Genomic DNA, 23772 nt, shown 5'->3' with positions numbered 1-23772 from the left:
TTTCAGTTTGTGTTCTGTGAACTGTATGTCGAAAAAGTCAGAAGAAAAGACAGTATAGTATGTTGAAAATAGGAGAGAAAAACATACTTTAGAAATGGTAAAATATCAGAAAAACTAAACAGTAAAAATAGCATAGTATGTGGCCCTTCTGCTGATAAAGACCCGCCGTGAATTTCCTTTAATATCACACAATATGTTTTCAATTTCTAATATTTCAATTTTAAGAATTTTTATTAAAAACAAAAGAAGACAATATAAAAAAAATCACATGAAACTGTTTCTGGCTAAAAGAGGACGTGATGTGGCGGATAATAGAACGTATTTCGACTTGCTTCAGTACAAAAATGTGTAACAATATCGCCACAGGTGTCATCGTCTACAATATGAACACACTCACAGTTTATACATCTATTCATGTGTATATACAGTAATGGGCAGAGAATCCAGGAGTTAAGAGAAAGGAATGTAAATAGGAAAAAAGTCCAGTTGCCTCATTGATAGATGTTCCAGTCCAAATAAGGTTAAAAGGGAAGTGTATTAAGTGCCCAGCTCTAAACCAGTGTTTGACTTCACTGCGCTGTAAGGCACGTGAATAATTGTAGGATTGTAAAAAAACATTCGGACAAATGTCAACTGACAAGCTGTGAAATAATACGGTTCTGTCAGTTTAAACTAGGCTAATGTAGGGTGGCAGGCACTTAGACAGTTTCTCACAATTGAAATAACTCCTCACATCTTTTCACCTGGTGTTTGTTTTTCTTTCAAAGAGTGCCTTCACATGTTACACATAATTCTTTCACACAGCACTTGCTTGACATTTTGGATGCTAAAAACATTGCATTTGGATGTCACATCTGCTGTTTACAAGTTGATCTCAGTTGATTAAATAACTTGCAAACCTTTGGTTCAGATGACATTTTCCAAATACATTTCATTACTATGATAACATGAACAAGACAACAAGTTGGAAAAAAAGTCAAGAGAAAAAGTTTATAATCAAAATCTAAATTATACATTTTGAATCTTGGTACCAGTGGACGGTGCTTCAATGAAGGAATATCATATGGATATGGCCAGGATTATTAAAGAGTGTGTAATCTGGGCTCCTCCTGTTGTAACAGAAGTTGATGGCTCCAAAAAGAAATGGCAATACTGCTGTTCTAACGTCATATCTGTTCTGATGAGTTACGGTGGTGTAAGGACCATGATGGTGGCTGATTGAGGACTTTTAAAAAGAGAACCTACTAAAAAACAGCAGGAACAGAGCTCAAGTCTTTTCAGTCCTTCCAGAATGTTGAGGTTTCTGTAAAAGCTGCGGTGATGTTTGGATATGATGCAACAGAACGCTGTAAGGAAAAGCTCCGCTCCGCCTCATCCTCAGGTCAAATCTCGACGTCGCTTTCTTTGTCGTTGTCGTGGTCACCATCGTAAAATTCATTGGCTGCCTCCGGCCTGATGGAGACGCATGATTGACAGACAGTATAATATTATTTAAGAGCACTGATCTGTATAGTAGCAGTATAGTATGTAATAAAATGTCATTAAAAAAAGTCATAATATAGCATGCTACTCACAAAATCATTGAAACATTGTATGAACAAGCCATTAAATGTAAATATAGTAATATATAGTATGAAAACCAACACTTTACGTACTTCATAAAGAGTTTATTTTATAATTTGTCATAGAAAGGTCACAGTGATACCCCATTAAACAAGGTAATCATAAAAAGTCAAAGTGTATTGTGTGAGGAAAGGAATCAGTTTTATATTATGCTATTAAAATAACCATACAACAGTAATAGTGAAGTATGTGATAAAAAGTAGTTAAAATGTTATAGCCCCCCCCCCCAGCCCCTGCAGGTTTACCTGGTGTAGTGTTCCTCTCCCCCCCTCTCGTCAGGGTCGGGCTCGTCGGTGCGTTCGTAGCTCAGCATGTCAGAGGGGACGTCGTGGATCTGGACACTGGGCGCGTGGTTCAACATCTTCAAGTTCTCAAACACTGTCTGACGAATCTGCTCCAGATACTACGACAACAAAGACTCATCTTCATTATGTCCTTCAGATGCAACTGTAAGAGCATTTTATCAATGGAGTCTAGTGGCTTAAATTAGAGCCGAGGTAACGGCTTCAGTTCCCCGTCAGAAAGGGCTGTCCAACAGCATAACACAGCTATACAAATAGTGTTAATACAGTGATCACTCAAACTGACACTTATTATTTGGGGTGTTTAAAATATGTTCTGCTGCTACCGTCCACAGCAGTGGATCTGCGCTTCCTGCTGGTATTCCTGTTTGTTTCTCACCTGTCTGGAGTTCTGGTTTTCTATCCTGGTGCTAACATCTGGATGCAGCGTGAAATCTGGAGCGAAGTACTCAAAATACTCTGCAGAGGACAGAAACAAGAGGAGGAAGAGAGTCAGAATCCAGAGATGTTAAGACGACCAAAGAAAAGATTATTTTCTTTTTACGTGAAAAAGTATCCCGTTAAATTCCTCTCTTTCAAAAAGCATGCAGACGTAGATTTATAATGTCAGATAACTACGATTCAAAAAGATGGCGCCAAAGGTTGGATATGTTACATTTTAATATCTACGCCACCAAAACATAATGGGACTCTGACACTGAAGCCATTTTGGAAATAAAGGGATCAGGGTGCAGTGTTAGTTGATACTTAGTATGTTTACCACTCACCGCTATAAGGCAGCTCATCACTGATGGGTTCATCCAATAACAGAGATGTCTCAAAGGTCCTACAACAAAGCAGTGATTATTGTACAAGGCAGATCTCCTATGCTGGATAAACTCTGAACCTCCTTAAGATGGAGATATGTGTAGAAAAACAAACTCACCAGCAGCGAGCCACGTTCCTCACCGTGTACCCTCCTCCTCCCAGGACAAGTAGAGGGATCTTAAAACTCTTTACGAACTCCACACACTCTCTAGAAGACAACGTTTACAGGGACAACAGCTCATTTTCCGACTGGTTCCCCACACAGACCAAAGTAAATAAAGTGCAATATTCATTTTAAGAAGTCTCTGCTACTCTGCAACTTCTACAGGTGCACCATCGAGAGTATCCTGACTGGCTGCATCAGTTGCACCACCCTCAACCGTAAGACTCTACAGGGGGTGGTGAAAACTGCTCAGCACATCACCAGGACGGAGCTGCCATCCATGGAGGACCTCTACACCCAGCGGTGTAGGAAGAAGGCCGGTAGGATAATAAAGGACCCCCATCACCCCAGCAACAATCTGTTCTGTCTGCTGCCGTCTGGCAGACGGTACCGCAGCATTCGGACCAAGACCACCAGACTCAGAGACAGTTTTATACCACAGGCTATAAGACTGCTGAACTCCTGAGCTGTGTGAATGTCTACTCACATCTGTTTATAGTACACACATCTCTATATATTATACACATCTGCCATACATATCTGTGTATAGTACACATATCTATATATTATACATATCTGCCATACACATCTGCTATACATAATATATGCATCTGTCCATACCTCCTCATTCCACAGTGTAAAGTATTTAAATACTTTCAATGTATTCCACATATGTATATATTTCACATCCTCAAATCTTTATTGTTGTTATTGTAAATATTCTTCTCTCTTTTTGCACTACTTTATTTATCTTATTTGCACCATGTATGTTGAGTTGTTGGAGGAGCACGGGATATAAGATTTTCATTGCCAACATATACGCTGTATCTGCTGTGCATATGACCAATAAAACCTTGAAACCTTGAAACCTTGAAACTCTTCAAAGTGATTCATTGGATTAGACTAGTTGTTGTGTCATTTGGCATTTTGGGATTCAGTACGTTGCCCATGGACATTTCAACATGTAGAATTCAGTGGACAAGTATCAAAGCAGCAAGCTTCTGATTAATGAACTGCTGCTGTGCTGTACCGCAGTCTATGTCTTCCTCCATTATATAGTTCCTTCAAATAGACCTCATCAAGAACTTAATAATGTCCTGATTCGGCCACTGAATTTTAATTTTGTGCATCCTAACCTCATGGTAATTTGTTCAATAACCACTCTATCATAAAGACTTAGAAATACATATATTTCGGTTTAAATTTCTCATTGCACATTTTGACTCAATATCTAATGTTAAAATGTATATTTTATTCTATTCTTTTTCTTTTTTGCAATCTAATTTAACATTAAAATGGAGGGATCTGCTGTCACAAACCTAATTTCCCTCTGGGACGAAAGTATTGTGATTAACATTCCACCTTATTGAATTTGGTTTTTTGCTCTTGCTCTGTCCCAATCCCCCCACAGGTATACATGAGAAGTTGCTTGACAGTGTTTCCCAATGAGACTGAAACTGTGATGTGTGATAAGTAATTCGTACCCGTGTCCTCGTATACTGAGGTTGAAGCAGCCGAGTCTGTCGCAGCCCAGAGAATCTGCTCCACACTGAAAGGAGAATAACAGATTTACAATCTGATAATAGGAAATGTTTACTTTAAGTGGCTCTGATCACACAGAAACATCTAAAACGTTCTCACACACACAGACCAAACTATGAGCTAAGATTACTCAGAGTTAATTAGGTAGATGAATCCCGCATCAGAGGCTCAGAGTCACACTGACCTGCAGGACGATGCAGGTCGGCTGGTAGAAATCCACCACCTGTTTAATAACCGGCTGGAACAGCTGCCTGTAGCCTGAAACACACACACACACACACACACGGTTGTTGCTCACATGATGATGACAGCCATATGAATCTTCTGAGCTCTATGTGTTCTTTGACACAATAGGTTAGACATTTCAGATGAAACAGGAAGTGAGCTCACTCTGGTCGTCGATGCCGTCTCTGAGGGGAACGTTGAGGCAGTAGTAGCGGCCACTCTCTGCTCCCACCTCGTACATGTCACCTGCAGCAAACACAAAGACAGTGTATAAATACACACTTGTACATTGATAATATACTGTACAGTATTAAAGCAGATGTGTCGTCATAATGAACCACGCACACAAATTTACCTGTTGATTAGTTTTCCATTCATTTGCAAATAAAAACACAAACAATGAAAATGGAAAGAACAAATTAAACTTGGTATTCTTATTGTAGGTGTTATAAACCAAGTAAAACTGGCATGCAGATGAATGCACTTATGAACAGTACTGTCAAGGCTGTACTTGAAACAAAAAAAACTTGGTAGATGTAGTTTAATAATTATTTAAAGATTACGGACCGGGGAAGGGAGAGAATATTCAGATTAACATTCAGAGATCAGAGTTGAAAACTACAGAGGAAGGAAATAAGTCATAACTATCTGAGAAAGGAGCAAGAATGATAAAGATTAGTGTTGCATAAATAAAGCAGTTTGCACCTGTTCCCGGAAAGAAGTAGTTCCCATATTTGTGGAAGGACACGGTCATGACGCGGTCAGTCAGGTAGAAGGCTTCCTGTACGCCGTCACCATGGTGAATGTCTATGTCGATGTACAGAACCCTCGGGTGGTATCTGTGACACACACACACACACACACACACACACACACACACACACACACACACACACACACACACACACACACACACACACACACACACACACACACACACACACACACACACACACACACACACACACACACACACACACACACACACACACACACACACACACACACACACACACACACACACACACACACACACACACACACACACACACACACACACACACACACACACACACACACACACACACACACACACACACACACACACGTTATTAAGAGTAAAACAAAGACAGCAAACACTTGATACAGTTCCTTCAGAGGGGAATGGTCTTACTTGAGAAGCTCCAGTATACTGATGACGATGTCATTTACGTAACAAAACCCAGACGCCTGCAAACACAGAGAAATCATGTTAGTCCTTCAACCAATCAGAGCTCAATGTTATAAGCTAAGCAGAAAGGAATGAGGAAAATATACAGCATTTTGTTCTGACCTCAAATTTCTTGGCATGATGCAACCCTCCAGCCCAGTTGATGGCAATGTCGCAGATCTGGAATAAAAGAGATACTATCAATGAACCTGGAGAATATCCAATGACTCGATAACAAGTCTACCCTCAGTGCTGTTCAGTTTAACTAACAAGTGTAATGCTGGCATCATCTGCTACACACGTGTATCTCTACTCATCAGCAGGAGGACAGGAGGTTAACGTGGCTGAAATAATAACTAACTACTAAATCAGTGGCTGTGATGCATGGGACAGGGCCTAACTGCATAGAGCCCTGGTTTCCAGTCACAGCCATTGGGTAGCTGTGTTTGCAAGGGGTCTCCCAGACTAAGAATTAACATTGTTGAATCTGATAGGTCAAGTCTTGCCTGTTTTTTTCCTCACAATTATCCTCTCTGTTCAAGCTTTATGCATCTAAAGAGAAATAGCAAAAACAACACAATTATTGGCTGAGTGCGCAGTCCATAGTACTGAACCCGAGTGCAGAGACCAATATTCAGTCAGGACATTGTTTCTTAACCTGCTTGCTTTTTGTGGTTGTAAACAGAACTGTTGGCCATTATAGCATCCTCCCATTGTAGCTTCCTGAGGACAGAAGGGACACAACAGCTGACAAAAGAGAGATAGCTGTTCTGTAATGATTCTGACATGGAATCATCCGGAAACTGAGCAGTGCAATGATACTGCTACGTTACTGCAGTGCCATGATTAATACATGTTATTACTGATCATGTAATTAAGCCTTGTTGAAGATATCCACAAGATGGTGCGACACATGATCACAACTGCAAATAAACTTGATTTATCTGGCATTTTTCAAACACAGTTACAAAGTCCTATCCAATGACGCACATTGGATTGGAAGCAAATGTGAATAGTGCAACTAATTCTACATACACACTAAGGACAATGACTGTATAGTGTCAACAGAAAAACATCTGGGTTTAGTCTAATGGCGGTTACAGGCAGCAAAATGCAGATTTTCCCCAATGCCAGAAAGTGATATTTCTGTTAGTCAAATTCATTATAATTACTTCAAAAATATGAAAATGGTGTCAAATAGAGCGTCACACAGCAGAGACAGCTTTGTTTTTACGGAGAATAAATAGGGGATGGATGTCCGGTGCGTCTGCCGGTGGACGAGTGGCAGGCAGCAGGCTCAGAAACTGAAACTGAGATTGCTGAATTAGATCGTTTCTTTTACTCTCCCTTTTGCTGTAGAGGAAGTAAAGAAACCATAACTCGGGATTTGTTTGTTGTTTGAGGTGCAATATATGACTCAGCAGCTTTTAAACATGAAGAAACTATTATTTCCCGCTTCGCTTTAAAGCATTATTTTCTCTGGGCAAGTTAGCGGCGCCGTACTTTTGGCCAGAAGTGACGTTAGTGCCCTCTTTCTATATCTTGCTAAAAACACCGCAACCTTATTATCAATAGGCTGACATTTTCAACAAAATAGGTTATATATATATATATATATACACATATCATGATTTATTGGGAGAAACCAAGCAATTCTATGTGGATTCAGACATTCAGCACCCATAGCCAGATTGCAATGATCCTTTGATTCATAATACATTTTCCCGCCTCTGCAACAGTTCAAGTGTGAGACTGGCAGGTGAATCAGACCCCTAAGATCGCATCCTCCAATAGTCCAGTGTTCAGGGCCCCCCCCCTTACCTTGTGGTTGAGCTGCGTGGCTCCCTGTAAGGATGCTCCTGTGTATCTTGAGCAAAACTCAAAAAGACCTGGAAACACGGGACTGAAACGAAAACACACAGGCACCAAATATTTCATTAATGGTGTAATAACAGGGACAGTCAAAGTGGACATTAAGTGGAGGAACCCTAATATTTCAGAAGAGTGAGAACTAAGAAAGCAAACACATCATTGAAACTGTTGAGATATTAAAATGTCCTTGTTGAAAGAAAATGAGACAAACATAAGCTAATATTTGATGGCTGCAGATTGCGTAATACTCACCAGTCGTCTCCCACATTGAAAGTGTTAAGGCTCTTGGTGAAGCCCTGCATGTTGTTGGGGCTGACCTTCTGCAGGAAGTCTATATAGTCTTCAGAGTGGAACCGACACATGTCGTGCTGAGACGCTTTGTATGGCTTGAACACCTAATAAAAACATTTTTGAAATGATTAAATATCGTCTGATTTTACAATCTTTATATTGAGAATCGATAGTGAGCAGAAAATCCTCAGCAGGGTGTGAATGTATAACAGCATCTCTCTGTGCTGCTCACCATCATTTTCTTATAGAGCCCATAGTGCAACACCAGACTGTGGGTCAGAGACAGACGGTGAGGCTTCATGGGGTGGCCGGCACCTGGGGGAGAGAGGCGGTTTAAACATTACAGAACAGATATTCATAGGTCAGCTGAATTTCACAACCATATGTAACAGACAAAAGCATTATCATGATTCATCAACTGCTATTAAATATAAGAAAACCTTTAATTGTATGATATTTCACAATAAAACACTCAAAAGGCTTTTACTATTATGGGAGGCATCTCTTTGGAACTCACTTTCTCCATCACTACAATCAACAGCTGTTTTTAAAGACTTTAGGAAATCGTACACATTAATGTAATGCATCTCAACTTGTAAACATAACTTATGTACATTTTCCATTCATATTGTATTGGAGACGTTGATGAATTGTGCCATTTGAAAAATATATAAATCCTCTTTAAAAAAAGGACGTATTTTAATGAGCTTTTAGATTATTCTGAACAAAAACAACATCTTGAAAACTCGAAATGTATAATGCATGTTATATAAAACATGTTATTTCTGAACAAAAACAATTGCTGTTATACAGACAATACTGGTTCTCTCTTTTAAGATAATAAACAACAGGTGTATATCATATGTGAGCATACTACTTCATATTCACAAACATCTTCATCTCTGGTGTTGTGTATTTATCCCACGAGCATGAAAGGCAAATAACATTGTTTACTTCCATACGATTGCCTTCGTTATAAGCTACTATGCAGTTACTACAAACTGAGCTTTTTAACCGTTACAATATGGAATACCCAGACGTATCACGAGATAGTGAGCACAGTGACAGATGATGGGATGTTTTGAAATGAAAATATAATCTGTACTCTAACGTTAGCTAGCTTAGCAAACCATTTGCTGTGGAATTTGAAAAAACGTAGCAACATAAATGTAAAATCGAGCTACGGTTTAAAGAAAAACCCTACAAATGCACCTACAAAGCCTGAAACGCTACAATTTAAATGTAAAACCCAGCATGAAGTTAGTATCATGTGGCTAGCTTGCATTAGCATCATTTCCCTTTGTAGGCCCGCTCTTTATCATAAGCACACTCACCATAATGAAAGTTGCCCACGTCCGGGTCATAAAAATAAGACGTTCTGTTATTCATTTTGAAAGGAATATGTTCTGAATTTGTCTGAGAAACTACGAGCGTTCTTGCGGCTACAACACAAACATTTTTCTATCAATTAGAAGATAGCCGCCATGGTAAAAACACCGACTGAACTACGTCATCCGAGAGCGACAGTACAGACGGAGAGGGGAGGTGCATGGGGGAGGAAAGGATGCGAGTGACAAAATAAAAGTATGTTTTTTGAACTCATTTAAAAACTGTTAGGCTTATAACTTCGTGTATTACGATTACCATCAATCACCGTATTTCATTTATGTTATTCTGTTTCAGTAACCTTTATACAACGAACTTGTTCTAATGTGTTTGTTATCATAAATTATGATTTACCATACCCCACTGCACAACAGTTTTGTGGGCCTCCACAGCTCCATTCAAAGAATGAAACTTAAGGAAATTCATGTATAAATCTCTGCAACAAGGATTTGCATAAACTGCAATCTACATATGTGTGTATTTGCATAGGTAGATGAAGTATTCAGATGATATACATGAGTAACAGTAGAAAAGACTGTGTGTAAAGACTCAGTTACAAGTAAAAGCCCCATCTTCAAAATTGTACTTAAGCAAAAGTACAAAGGTATTTATGATCAAAACATACTTTAAATACGAAAGTAAAAGTACTCGTGATGCAGAACACTTCACAATCAACACTTCAATGCTGCACTTGTCGTGTGATACATAATTGTTTCAGTACCAACTTAGCACAAAGAAAAATAATAATTCTAAGCATCTTCTGAGAAGTTTCAAAGTTGTATGTTTGTGTGACTGTTGCCATTAGCATATATTCCTCGAAAATGTTTAAATGTTTTCAATATGTGAGGGATGTTTTTCACCAATAGTAGAATATGACTATTATTGATGTTTGTTTTTTTTCTCATTGTGATGTATCAGTATGCCCAGGTCAACTTATGTTATGCTATTGTGAAGTTCTATAGGACATTGCAATACTTGTACTATACAGAACAACTTTATCATCTAAAAATGTGTTTTAAGATTATCAACTGAAACACACGCTAAAAGAATTACCTCAGCTTGGTCTCCAAAACACCTTCAGAGGGAAATCTGCGTCACACCCTTACAAATAACATACAAAGACGTGTTTAATTCTGAAATGCTTTTTCAGAAGCCAAGATTACATGTTTTCATTGGTATTCAAATGTTAGAAAAAACATTGCAGGTGTATATGTGATTGAGAGCAGCAAAAGAACAGCTACAAGTAAAGCATGTGTTTGTGCTGTCAGTGTCCATTCATGGATTTAAATGTGGATCATCGACTGAGCTATTATATCGTAGGATTAATGTGTTAAACAGTTGATTATGACAGCATCTAGCGTCAGGCAGAACGACACGTCTCTGCAGGTTAAGTTAAAAAAACGTCAATAAAAGTTTTGATGAAAAGATTTAGTTGTGTTTGTTTTGAACACCTGTGGATAGAGGTAGATGTGTTCTTTTTTTCGAGACTTTGAGAAAATCCAGATTTCACACTGGTGGAAGAAAAGAAGGTGCAGCATTTATAACTGAATGTTATCCTACATTGACACGATTTCACGAAAATGCAGTTAAAGACAAACAAATGTTTTTTTTCAACCAGTGGGGTTTAATGTTTGAACGTGGGACGTCTTTTTCATACGACCTCACCCTTCACTTTTTCTCCACCCTTCCCCTCTATCTTTCCACAGTAAAGAATAAAATCTGTGTGTGTGTGTGTGTATGTGTGTGTGTGTGTGTGTGTGTGTGTGTGTGTGTGTGTGTGTATGTGTGTGTGTGTGTGTGTGTGTGTGTGTGTGTGTGTGTGTGTATGTGTGTGTGTGTATGTGTGTGTGTGTGTGTGTGTGTGTGTGTGTGTGTGTGTGTGTGTGTGTGTGTGTGTATGTGTGTGTGTGTGTGTGTGTGTGTATGTGTATGTGTGTGTGTGTATGTGTGTGTGTGTGTGTGTGTGTGCGTATGTGTTTGTGTGTGTGTGTGTGTGTGTGTGTGTGTGTGTGTGTGTGTGTGTGTGTGTGTGTGTGTGTGTGTGTGTGTGTGTGTGTGTGTGTGTGTTTTGATGTGAAGAGCAGATGTGCCTGATGTGACCAGCGCAACCTTACACACAGGGTCATGTCTGCTGCAGTGTCTCTGCTGTCGAATCCGTGTGTAGGAGTGTGTGTGTGACAGCTAGTGAACTTCAGAATGATTTATTACCCAACCCTTCTTAACATTACAATCTGCCCATTCCTGCTTTAACATGACCGGAGGAGTGTATGAAGACTCAATTATCTTGTTGATGAGAGTTATTTGCATCATGATTTGTGAGTATTTTCCAGTTCCAGTTCATTTTTAGTCTAGAAAATAGTATCAATCGCAATTTCCCATGCTTTGAAATGTCTTATTTTGGTGGAATTGTATATTTATTCCACTACATTTATTAAACACTCATTAATAGAAAATGCACTATTACTGTAGATTGCTGACTAGCTACTTTTACATATAAAACACATGATGTGATGCAAAACATACATCTTTAATATACTGACATTTACAATCTCCAACATGAAAATGATTTGAAAAGTATTTGCTACTCATTAAACACAAAAATATAGTTCTACAACACTGTGAAGAGCCATTTTGCATTCTCAAAGTACATTTGACTGATATTTCCTTAAATATTAGTTTTAATTCAGGATTTTTACTTGTAATGGAATATGCTAACACCATAATAATTCTACTTCTACTCCAATAAAGGATTGAGTAGTTTTTCCCCCCACTGTGTGTAGATACAATTGTTCATCCATAACACTTTTTCAGTTTAGATGGAGATGCTGGCATAAATATTGGTTCACAGAGGTATACTGCCTCGCCTTCGCTCTGCAGAATGTGTGTTGGCTTGTCGGCTGTTTTGCGTTGGAATGTCTGATGCACTTTATTTTCTCTCCCCTCATTCGCTCTCTCAATGTTTCTCTGCCTGTAGCTAAATGGCAGAGCTTAGCCTGCATCGAATGGTGAATGTATTATGTATTCCTGATGTTGCAGGTCACAGGAGGTTCAGCAGGTGAGCTTTATGCATGGATTGAGATAGAGTGTGTGACCAGATTTAAACCTGGAATCCCCCTTAGTTCTGTTGCATTTTGGGTTTTTCTCTTCTTTGGTGGCCAGATCACTTTTTTAAGGATTTATTTACTTTGCACAATGTGCATCCAAACAGAGTGGTCTCATAACCAGGTTGTCAAAGCGACCAGAGAAACTAAACGTACGTAAGTATCTTAAGTTACGTAACAACATACTTATTTTGGCCCAAACCCTGACCTTTTCCTAAATCTCAACATGTATTTATGTTGCGTTAACCTAAGTGACGCCAAAGGGTCCTGACCAAGCGTCTGTATGTGACGGGTAGGCCAAAACCAAGACCATATTTAATCTGAGAATGCTGTTTGTTGTGCTCTGTTTCTCCATTAAATCTATTTTGAGCTAAAAAAGAAGCTATTTAGTGAACATTGAGTTTAGTACTTCTTTTCCCAACACCAATAATTAACTTTTAAGATCTACTTAAAGCTCCTTTTTAAATTGAACCCAGTTGCTGCAAAAAGAATGCTGTTTAGGTTTGAACAAATAATTACATTAATTGCATGTCCCTGTGTCCACAAAAGGGGATTTTTCTCCTACTTGAACACCACACAATGTCTATTTGCTGGAGCATAGCAATATAAAAAAAAGGACATATTTACATTTTCAGGTTCATATTTGTTTTTTGTGCCTCTACTGTGACATGTTTCCATGCTTTAATGTTCAAAAGAGCTTTATTTCTCTCATACTGCCTGTGCTGCAACACCTTTTTTCACCCTCTGTCAGAAACCAGATCCCAGTCTGCTCTGATTGGTTAGCTGGCCTGCTCTGATGTCATTGGTCAACTGCTTAGAGATTTCCCGCCCCTTAGCCTAGCAAGTATAATTTGTTGGAGTGCTCCATGTAGCCAATAGAAGCGCAAGGGATGTCATAATGTAACAGAAGTTTAAAAAATGGACCCATGGAGGCGTTTCAACTGGGGGGAGTGTGTGGATGAGAAACTCCCTCTGGGGGGGACCTTGTGATTTTAGTCTTTGCTGAGTGTTTTCATTCACAAAAACCTATATAACGCACTACAAGAAAGGGAAAAAAGTAGGGCCTCTTTAAGAGAATATAAAACACCATTACAACTAACACAAACATAAATAAATACATTTATTGTATATTTAATCATTATTAAAGTTCCTGGTATGAAATATATAAACATCAACACCATATTAGCATTTCCCCACAGGTTGGTGGGAAACTACAGCAAATTATAAAAAAAATCAATAGCAATTTCACTAATCCCCGCAAGACTTTTGAAGGCAATACTTTGTTTAAATATTCTTAGAAAAGAGAAAAAAATTATCTCCAGCTTTTATTTATCCTGTACTGTAGGTTCTTGTCCCACAAAGATTTTACTTTTTTAACAGTCTGTCAAGGTAAACATTTGCATAGCTAAGAATACAGTGTGTGTGTGTGTGTGTGTGTGTGTGTGTGTGTGTGTGTGTGTGTGTGTGTGTGTGTGTGTGTGTGTGTGTGTGTGTGTGTGTGTGTGTGTGTGTGTGTGTGTGTGTGTGTAAGAGCTGGTTTGTGAAATAGCTGGTTTGTGGGCCCCATCTTTAGCTGGCTGGTTTTGGCTAAAGGGTACAAATGTAATGTCAAGCATCTGTCTCTGCCTGTTTATTGAAACACACACACAGACAAGGGCCCCCACTAACTCATTCCTGTTGGTCATTGCCATGAAGATGTATACAATAATCAAAAGTGAAGTTACAAACACAGAGACACACAAACGCATATTTTCGTATAATAGGTTGATAAATAGTGTGCAGAAAGAGTTGATAAATTTGTTAGCCAACAGATCTAGATAAAAATGGCTGCTGCAATAATATGAAAAAATGTAGTGCTGTGAAAGTTAGGGCTAGGGCATTCGACAAATCAAGTATTAGAAGTTTGTGCATCTTCTCAAAAGACCTGGAGCATGCATTCAAAATGCAACAAAACACCCAATTGTTGAAGTCTTTGAAAGCTGACCTAAGGTACAAGATAAGGTAATATACTTTTTATTCATACTCTAACCCTAACCCTATATATATACAGCCACGGAAAAAATTAAGAGACCACTTCAGCATTATCATTTTCTCTTTATTATTTATAGGTATGTCTTTGAGTTAAATTATTTTTAAAAATGTCTATTCTATTGTATTCTCTAAACTACTGACATTATTTCTCTATGTTGGAATTCAACAGACACTGGAATGGCTGCCATACATGTAGAGATAAAGATTTAAGAACAATTTGGAATGGTCTCTTAATATTTTCCGCGGCTGTATATATAAACATACTTCTCAGTGAAATAAAACATAGCTGCTGCTTACTATCACCACAACAGAGTATGATTAAATAGCACATTTACTAAACCCTGGTTTAGTGTGATACAAATGTTAAAAAGTGTAAATCTGATCCCTACTTTCTGTGCCTTTTAAAACTCTTATCCACATGTTATTCTGGCAAAGTAAATGCAGATGAAATCAAAAACAAACTAACTCCAAAAAAGCAAACTATTTTGCCTCCCAGACAAATCTGCAGTGATGGGATAAGTGTCACACTTCACCTGTAAGTTGGGAAAAATGCATATTCAAAAGTAAGTGACCATTACCATAATAAGATGGGGTTTTCTATTCTTTTCTCGGGCAGTTATTGGACTCTACAGCCTTTATCTTAGGTTTCCCTATGTTTATGGTTTTCATGTTTTATAATTATAAATATAATATTATAATTTAGAAATGAACAAAATATAATCATGCAATCCTCTGCTGGTTTACAGGTACTCCCAGTGGTCCTATCGAGGCTTATGCACTGCTCCATTGTGCTGCGCAGACTTTACTTGGCTGCAGTACTGTATAAACAAGCAGCTCAGCCGGCGAGTCTCCTCCCTGAGGTCCTCATCATCCATTACCTCACCTGCTGCGTGACAGATGTGGAGAATCACACCACATGTGATCACAGACAACATAAAGAAAAGATCTGTGTTCACTGCCTCGAAGAATCACATCTTTTAGAATGCAGATAAATGGGGCAAATATTCAGATCAAGCACAAATAATACACTGTTAAGAGCAAAAGTCTTGCACACCATATGTAATTTCTGCCAGTAGGGACTTCTCAATTAATACAATAACAAGATGTGGTGTGCAGACATCCACTCAGAGATGTCAGCCAGACAAGCAAGATGTGTTCCACAACCTGGCTTTCAGACCGGAGTTAATGTGTCAGCACATTTCATGTGTTGTTCTGAGTTTGAACCTTTAGGGTTTAGTGTCAGTCATTTGCATAAGTGTCAGATAAATGCAATAAAATGTAATGTATTGTAAATACATAGAGTTAGATATTGTTTACCAACAACTACAGTAAAATCAGTGTTTTGAAGGAACTTGCACATACTGAAAACCCCAACAAGAAGCAAATCATCTTGCTCGGGCAGGGGGTTAGAAATACAATCACGCATATGAATTTTGACTATGATATGAGCCATGGACCAATTTTTTTCTGTCTATTCTACAAAATTCACAAAGTACACACAAAGTTCACATTGAGTCCACTCCAAATGTTAAGCAGTTCCACAAGGCCCTCTCAATATGCCAAGCTCCTCTCAGAATAGATTATTGCTATTCCCATACTTCCACTTCACGCCTGATCTATTTAATGCTTAGCAACTCAAATTTGCTACCATAGCCCAGAAACACATGTATGGCTTCAAAACATGACTTTGGGGGCCACATAAAAATAACCCATTTTATAACTCCATAACTCCTTTTTCGCGGTTGATTTACTTTGTTTAAACCTTTCTTCAAGTTAAACATTGGTTCTTACTGGGTTGTTGCACAAGCTTTCATATAGGTACAGTCGTTTTGCACATAAATAACGCTAACATTGGTTATTTGCTCCAGAGAAAACACTGATTCAAATTTGATTTCATCTATTGGATAGACTACTCTAAAAATGTGTGCAGACATTTGTGGTCTTTTAAATATTAATGTTATTGAAAATAGTAGTCCTGTTACATTTTCTCTTGTCCACAATTCTATACATCCAATGCTTTGCTTTACGACCAAATACCTGCAAAAAGGAATGGCACTCAGATCTGCCTCAGTTTTAGTTATGTTTTAGTGCTAATTAGCAAATGTTAACATGCCAATACACTAAGCAACATAGTAACCATAATATCTATTAATAATATAATATTATTATTATTATTTATTTATTTTTCTATGTCCTATATTCATGTTGCATTGTTGGAGGAGCCTGTGAAGTTTTTCATTGCAATATCTACACTGTAGCTACTGTACATATGACAATAACACCTTGAATTGAATCTGCTAACCATCAGCATGTTTAAATGCTAAGTCAAGTCAATTCCAACAATAGCCAAACATCCCTCCGAGTCTTCACAATCTATAGAGCAAATGACATTGTCTGTCCTCAGACCATCGATTCAGATACTGTAAGGGAAAACTCCCAAAAACCATTTAGGTAGCAGCATTATCCGCAGCCTCGTAGAGCTTCTAGCATTACTTTAGAAACATAATCTATGTAACATTTGTTATTCCTTGAATTCGGAGCCCGGTTGTTCTTTTTTGGAATTCAAAAGTAATCTGTAAAGGGAAGAACATGTTTTTAATGGTCCGACTTACTAAATACAATAGTACAAAGACAAAAAAGAGCACAGCTTTGCAACATTAAATCACATGGAAAATAATATCTGTTTCTGCCCAATTATTTTGTTGTGGTGAAGTTGTTCCTTATTCTTTATCTACAAGTGGCTTTTCCTTCTTCTAAAAAGTTATATAAAATGTATTGAAACCAAACAAACTAAACTGAAATCCTATCTTCCTTCGTAGAGGTGATAATACTTTCATTTGATTAAGGATTTGGATGAAAATCAATGAAAAAAAGGTCTTATAGTTGATCCTGAAGGGGAAAGGAAAAAACTATGATGGCAATCCATCTAATAATTGAATCAAAGTTTTGGACCACCCAAGAAAAAATAAGTGAGTGGATCAAAGCAATAAATATCATTCTTTACGAGTCAGTACAGCACACATTGATACAGTATATTAACTGTGAAATCTTAACAACAGTTGCCATGAAAACACATGCCAAAAACCAGCACATAAAAGATGTATCCAGCACTGTTTTACAGGATGGGTTTGAAGTAATCTCACTCTGTAAAATAGAGAGCAAGATTGAAGTGATTTAGGGCTGCATAATACATTTGATTGACATATGAAGTTATTTAAAAAAAGATGAAGCGCTCATCATCAGAACACAACCAAAACTAAATCAGAGTAGCAAGAAAATCTGTTCAAAACATCTGTAAAAACAAACAAATCAATCAATTAAAATCAAAAGACATTGATAATTTGAAATTTGTAAGCAAAACATTGGATTTTGTTCTGTGGGAGAGTGACACGAACAATCCTCTTTCAGAAAATCCTTTTCAGTGCATCAGTCTTTTTTACTAACAATCCTATGAGTAACTAGAGACCCAAGAATGTAGTTGACGATATCTACGACCGGAAGACAGTTTACGCACAATTAGGCACATTTGTTAGCTAATCAAAAGTGAAATATTTGTCAGACAATAGCAGATGGGTTCTAAGATTGCATTCAGCCAATGCAATCTGCCTCTTTGATCGCTACAAAGACTGTTTGCATGCATACAACCAAATCCCCCTCAAACTAAATTGGTCCGTGCAATGCACGTGCCTGTTGCAGCCTGTTGAGTTTTTCTAATTTCAAAATTTGGCTTGCTTGATTTTACTTGTTGTTTTTTCTTTCTGTAATTTATATTAGTAACTTATTAAGCTGTGCCATCCCTAAACTTTATTGTATAAATGTGTTCGTTTTCTCGCAGGGAGCAGCTAATGCGAGGCCGGCAGCTTAAGCAAGGCCAGCTAGCATGGTAGTCTGAACAACAGCTATCCCCACCGGAACCTGGAGAAAGACACAGAGGATGCAAGTTAAATGGAAGACACGAAAAAGGAGAGCTGGGTCCAGATGTATGGAGAAAAGGAGATCTACTGTAAGTCCTGACTCCCCTCTCGCATCATGGGCAACTTAAGATCTACGACTAATTGAATGGACGAGCTAACGGTGTTAGCTAGGAAACAGACGGAATATCTGGAGTGTAGTTTAGATAGATAGATAGATAGATAGATAGATAGATAGATAGATAGATAGATAGATAGATAGATAGATAGATAGATAGATAGATAGATAGATAGATAGATAGATAGATAGATAGATAGATAGATAGATAGATAGATAGATAGATAGATAGATAGATAGATAGTTAGATAGATAGATAGATAGATAGATAGATAGATAGATAGATAGATAGATAGATAGATAGATAGATAGATAGATAGATAGATAGATAGATAGATAGATAGATAGATAGATAGATAGATAGATAGATAGATAGATAGATAGATAGATAGATAGATAGATAGATAGATAGATAGATAGATAGATAGATAGATAGATAGATAGATAGATAGATAGATAGATAGATAGATAGATAGATAGATAGATAGATAGATAGATAGATAGATAGATAGATAGATAGATAGATAGATAGATAGATAGATATGACTTTTATTGATCCCAATTTGGGAAAATTCTTTTGTTCCAGCAGCATTAGAAACATAGAGACAATACAAAATATACACAATAAGAAATAGTAAAATATAAGGATAAACAAAAACAAAAAGTTATTTACAAATCTAAAGAAAAAGAACGGAAAGTAAGAATAATATATACATAGAATGATTAAACAGGATTAATAGTAATTTAAATGAATGTAGATGTGAATGTCCAGTGAGGTGTAAGTCCAGTGAAGCTATGAAGCAGAGAGTTCTCTGCCAGCCAGAGGAGATTTATTAAAAAGAGTTATTGCCGTGGGCAGGAATTGTTTTCCTGTGTCTGTCCTTGTTGCAGCGGAGCTGTATTAGCCTGTTAGAGAAGGAGCTCGGTTGACTGACCAGCTGCAGGTGGAGAGGATGGGTGGTGTTATCCAGGATGGACAGCAGCCTGTTGAGTGTCCTCCTCTCCACCACAGCTTCAAAATTAATGAATGTACTTCACAGTAACATAGCTGCATCTTTTGGTCTGATCTGCACCAGGATACAGTAAATCTGATAATGTTTTCATCAAAGGCTTCCATAATGTTGTGCACATTTGTGATTTGCCTCGTCATATGAACTCTTCTCGCATAGGACCTGGCTTTACAGGACACAACAGGTATGTTGAAGAAACGCCAACTAATAGATATTGATCAAAGAGATTTTTTGATGGTGATGGTTGAACATTCAACTCTGGTTGATACAACACCCACACACTGAATGCTTTGTATAATAGCTACTTCTTAAAGATGGGCAGCATGCTAATAAATCAAGATTGTCATTGGCAAAAAAAGTTAATAAGATCAAAAGTAAAGTAAAGCTTTAGGCACATGGGTGGATTAATTTGACAGCTGACTCATGTAATTTGCAAGGACTTGTTTGGCCATGATTTGATTTTCATAGTTATCTGTACTATAGTGAAAGCTTTCAAAAAAAAAGTGTATTTCAGTTTCAATACAGTTTTAATCCGCTTACCTTATGAACCTTCAATCATATCTCTTCGACTTTCATTGACTAAAGCGATTGGACAGCAGCAGAAATATAGATGCCACTTACATCATATAGCAGAGACAGAGTTCATTTAGTAATGCAGAAGTGTAATACAGGTTGTGTCTGTACTCTTTGAATTAATAAATGTAGATTCACTGACTTTCTGTCTCGTTTTTTTTTATATCAAACCCAGACCGTGATGATAAAACTTGAAAGGAGGTTCATGCAGATGTTTTTACGGCAAAGAGAGAAGTTCTTTAATGGGTTGTGCTTTTTATGTTTGATATTTTAACAAGATGTGACTTTTTAACAATCACTTTTAAAAAATGTAGTTTTCCCAAGGAGGTAGACTCTTGAGCTTGAGGAACATGAAATATAGCAAAACACAGCAAATGCAGAGCATAAAATGTTTTATGGTACCTCAGTTGGTGGATTCTTGGCTTTATGAAGGAGAGAGTGAAGGAGAGAAAACAGATATTGCATGACAAGACCTGGAAACATACAGGTGCTTAGAATCCTTCTGCTGACAGATCAACACAACTGGGCTGGATAAACAAGTGAAATGATTGGGAAGAGAGTTTACATAGAGGTTCCATAAAAGACAATAGTTGAGAGAAAGGAGATGAGAAAACGACACAGGAACGGAGCCATGTTTCACTCTTTCATTTGTGAACTGACCCATAAAATGGACGCGTTAAAGTCAAGATAAGTTAGGTTTCTCAGGAAATCTTTCTGAACCCTGGAAAAACGTAAAGTGGAATTAATGCCACAATTGTTGAAGCTTTAAATAATGGTTTTAGAAGATAAATATATCAGAGGGTAAGGTCCAAAATGTTACGTATTAAGAAGTCATTTGTACGTGTTATTTTGAAAGATTGTTGCGGTGATAAAGTGCAGCATGACCTTTTTGAATTTTACAGCATTTAGTTCTATGCCTATTGCATTTTACCTGTTTGGACTCAAATACAGTAAAACTCAGATGATATAGATTAATTAAGTTATATATCTGAAGTATTCATTGTATTAAAGAACATTTCAGATTTTGTTGGAGTCCGTCTTTTCTTGAGACCCTACATACACCCTTCATATAATGTACATTCATTTAGTATGTAAAAGGGCTCTTAGGGCAATATCAGATTTTCAGAAAGATGTCATAATGGAAATTTACACAAGAAAAACACAGGTATTATTTACTAACAGCTGTCAATCTAGCAGCTTGGAAAATACTTCAGTGATGCCTGGTGGGTGCACGTAGAGTGCGAGAAGTTAGACGGCCCGTGCGACGATCCAATCATTTAATTTCCCAAAATAATTGATTGGATGAAGTTAAAACTGTAACAGCCGTAGGGTAACTATGGCTGTTACAGGACTGTTTTAACTTCATCCAATTTGGTAATAGATTTCTTGATTGTTGTAGAGATGTAAAGGGTATTTCAAAATGTACACAGTTGAGTGACATCAGCTTGTTAACATTCAGTACGTGAAATACAATTTGTTATTGGCAAATATCTTGCCGTGAGGGTCACTTTGGCACAATAGTTAGGCTTGTTAAATTAAAAAAAAGCCTGAGACGTGTGATAGAGACAAAAATTATATTTTTCTCAATTTAATCATTTGACTTGGAATCTTGGTAACACAGAAGCAGAGCAAATTAACAAATAAAAAAGATTTAGGACCAGAGAGAACAAGTGTTAAACCCTGTCTAATATTTGGAGTCGAGCCTCTCCTGCACTAATGCCACTCCAAATAAACTAGAGAGTTCCTTTCAAAGGGGGTATGCTCTGAAATCTGCTTGTCAGCCAACAGGGTTGTTCTATAGAGTGGAGAAACAAAGAGAGGGAGTGGGTAGATTATTGAAATATGGAGCTGAGAGATTAGGAAGAAAGAAAGACTTTATTATAAAGAACATGAGAGTTTCTGAGATTAGAGACCAAAGCGGAGAGATTTAAAGGGAACGACTGGGAACTGAACACATCTTCTACATCACGTACAAGTTAAGACTGAATATTATTGCTTTACCGTATGATGGTGATTAAGTTTGTTCTAACTTTAGCAAGTATGGGTCACTGCAAACACACACTCTAACCAGGTTGCCCAGGGTCTGTTTATTGTTCTATTGGTACAGTATAAGGCAGAAAGAGATGGTGGAGGAGCTGCCATATATAAGGATGTATCTCCAAAATGCACCAAGAAGGAGAAAAGACACATGCAAGTTTGTTAATTTTTACAATGTTGAATACGTGTGTATGTGTGTGACAGGAATGCAAGTGAGATTTGGCTCATGGTACTGGCACCAGGCTCCATCATCACAATCATGAGCTGATGGAAGAACAAGTATCTGTGTGCGTGTGTGTGTGTGTGTGTGTGTGTGTGTGTGTGTGTGTGTGTGTGTGTGTGTGTGTGTGTGTGTGTGTGTGTGTGTGTGTGTGTGTGTGTGTGTGTGTGTGTGTGTGTATGTGTGTGTCTTAATGGTTTTGGATACCAGCATAATGCTGATAGAAAGTACTGAGTGATGTAAAAGTGTAGATGTCTTCTGTTTGAGACACTAAGGATTAGAAAGGAATGTGCAGTAAGGCTGAAATACATCTGATGAAACACATCACTCATTGTGAATACATGCTATTTTTTTCCATCCAAACACAGTGAGCTCTATTTGGGTACATATTAACCTCAAACCAGAAGACCAATAATAATCCTTTTGTTGTTGGCATTTTTATCCACATGGTGGACATTTTTTACAAAAAGCATGTATTGCTGTCGTAATGAGTTTTCGCATATTCACCTCCACTTTTATTGTTCTATACATTAGATATGTTGAAAGAATGTAATGTAGCGAATTATTTTTCATAACCCTTCCAGTTGGAACAATCACACTATCTGAAGAACAGTAATACGTGCTATTCTTAACCAGGAGCTGTTGGCCATCCAGACCACTTCTTTTTGGCAACATGCCTCATAGGCAATGCATTAGCCCCAGTACCAGTCATCACAACGATGATTGACGGTGATAATCTGCAAATATAAAATATTTAATATGAGGCTTGAATCTAACATAGAGAGTGCTACAAGTAGTTCACACCTCCAACAAAGGCCTGAGCTCCTGAGTCCTAACATTACCATATTATTTGTGGTCCCAGGAGTTGTATTAATAATTTACTATTTCTTCCCCTGGTTACCTCTCCAAACATCTCATAAGGCCTTCACATTTGGTTGGTTATTACCACCTCAAAAGGTTATAAAAGCATAATGTTTTCTTTTTTAAAGTGCCAATCTTGTTCTGGCCTGTCCTACATCTTGTTTGTAGATGCTAGCAGTAATTGTCAAAGGCACGCCAAGTCCACAGCTGCATGTTCTTCAAAAAAAGCCTTATTTAGGAATGTGTGTTGTTTTATTAATTGTTTAAACAAACATTGATCCAATCTAATAAATCCCCAACCTAATACTGAAAAGTTCCCAACTGTTTGAAACCTTTTCAGAATCAGAATCAGGAGTACTTTATGTATCCCAAACTGGGAAATGTTTGCGTTGCAGCAGCGAATTCTAAAAAATGTAAATATTTATAATATCATGCCATTGTTAAGTGTTATGCATAAAAAGGATGAAAGATTCTTGCTGGATATTCTCC

The 23772-nt window shown here is 37.7% G+C and overlaps 1 protein-coding gene across 1 annotated transcript; it reads right to left on the bottom strand.

The window, feature by feature from the left end:
* Positions 1-212: 212 nt before the first annotated feature.
* Positions 213-9568, bottom strand: hdac3 (histone deacetylase 3). The gene is made up of 15 exons (XM_063876352.1): positions 9370-9568; positions 8268-8350; positions 7997-8139; positions 7694-7775; positions 5996-6052; positions 5837-5892; positions 5368-5501; positions 4828-4908; positions 4622-4695; positions 4380-4444; positions 2851-2940; positions 2693-2751; positions 2305-2384; positions 1869-2026; positions 213-1452 (listed from the first exon to the last, which is right to left on the bottom strand). The coding sequence occupies exons 1-15, from the start codon at positions 9422-9424 to the stop codon at positions 1383-1385; spliced, it is 1287 nt and encodes a 428-aa protein (XP_063732422.1). The 5' UTR covers positions 9425-9568; the 3' UTR covers positions 213-1382.
* Positions 9569-23772: the final 14204 nt, after the last annotated feature.

The sequence above is a fragment of the Eleginops maclovinus genome, chromosome 23 (genome assembly GCF_036324505.1).
Source record: "Eleginops maclovinus isolate JMC-PN-2008 ecotype Puerto Natales chromosome 23, JC_Emac_rtc_rv5, whole genome shotgun sequence".
In the NCBI taxonomy this organism is placed as follows: domain Eukaryota; kingdom Metazoa; phylum Chordata; class Actinopteri; order Perciformes; family Eleginopidae; genus Eleginops; species Eleginops maclovinus.
The sequence above is the reverse complement of the archived record's forward strand: the minus strand, read 5'-3'. Positions and strand labels throughout refer to the sequence as shown.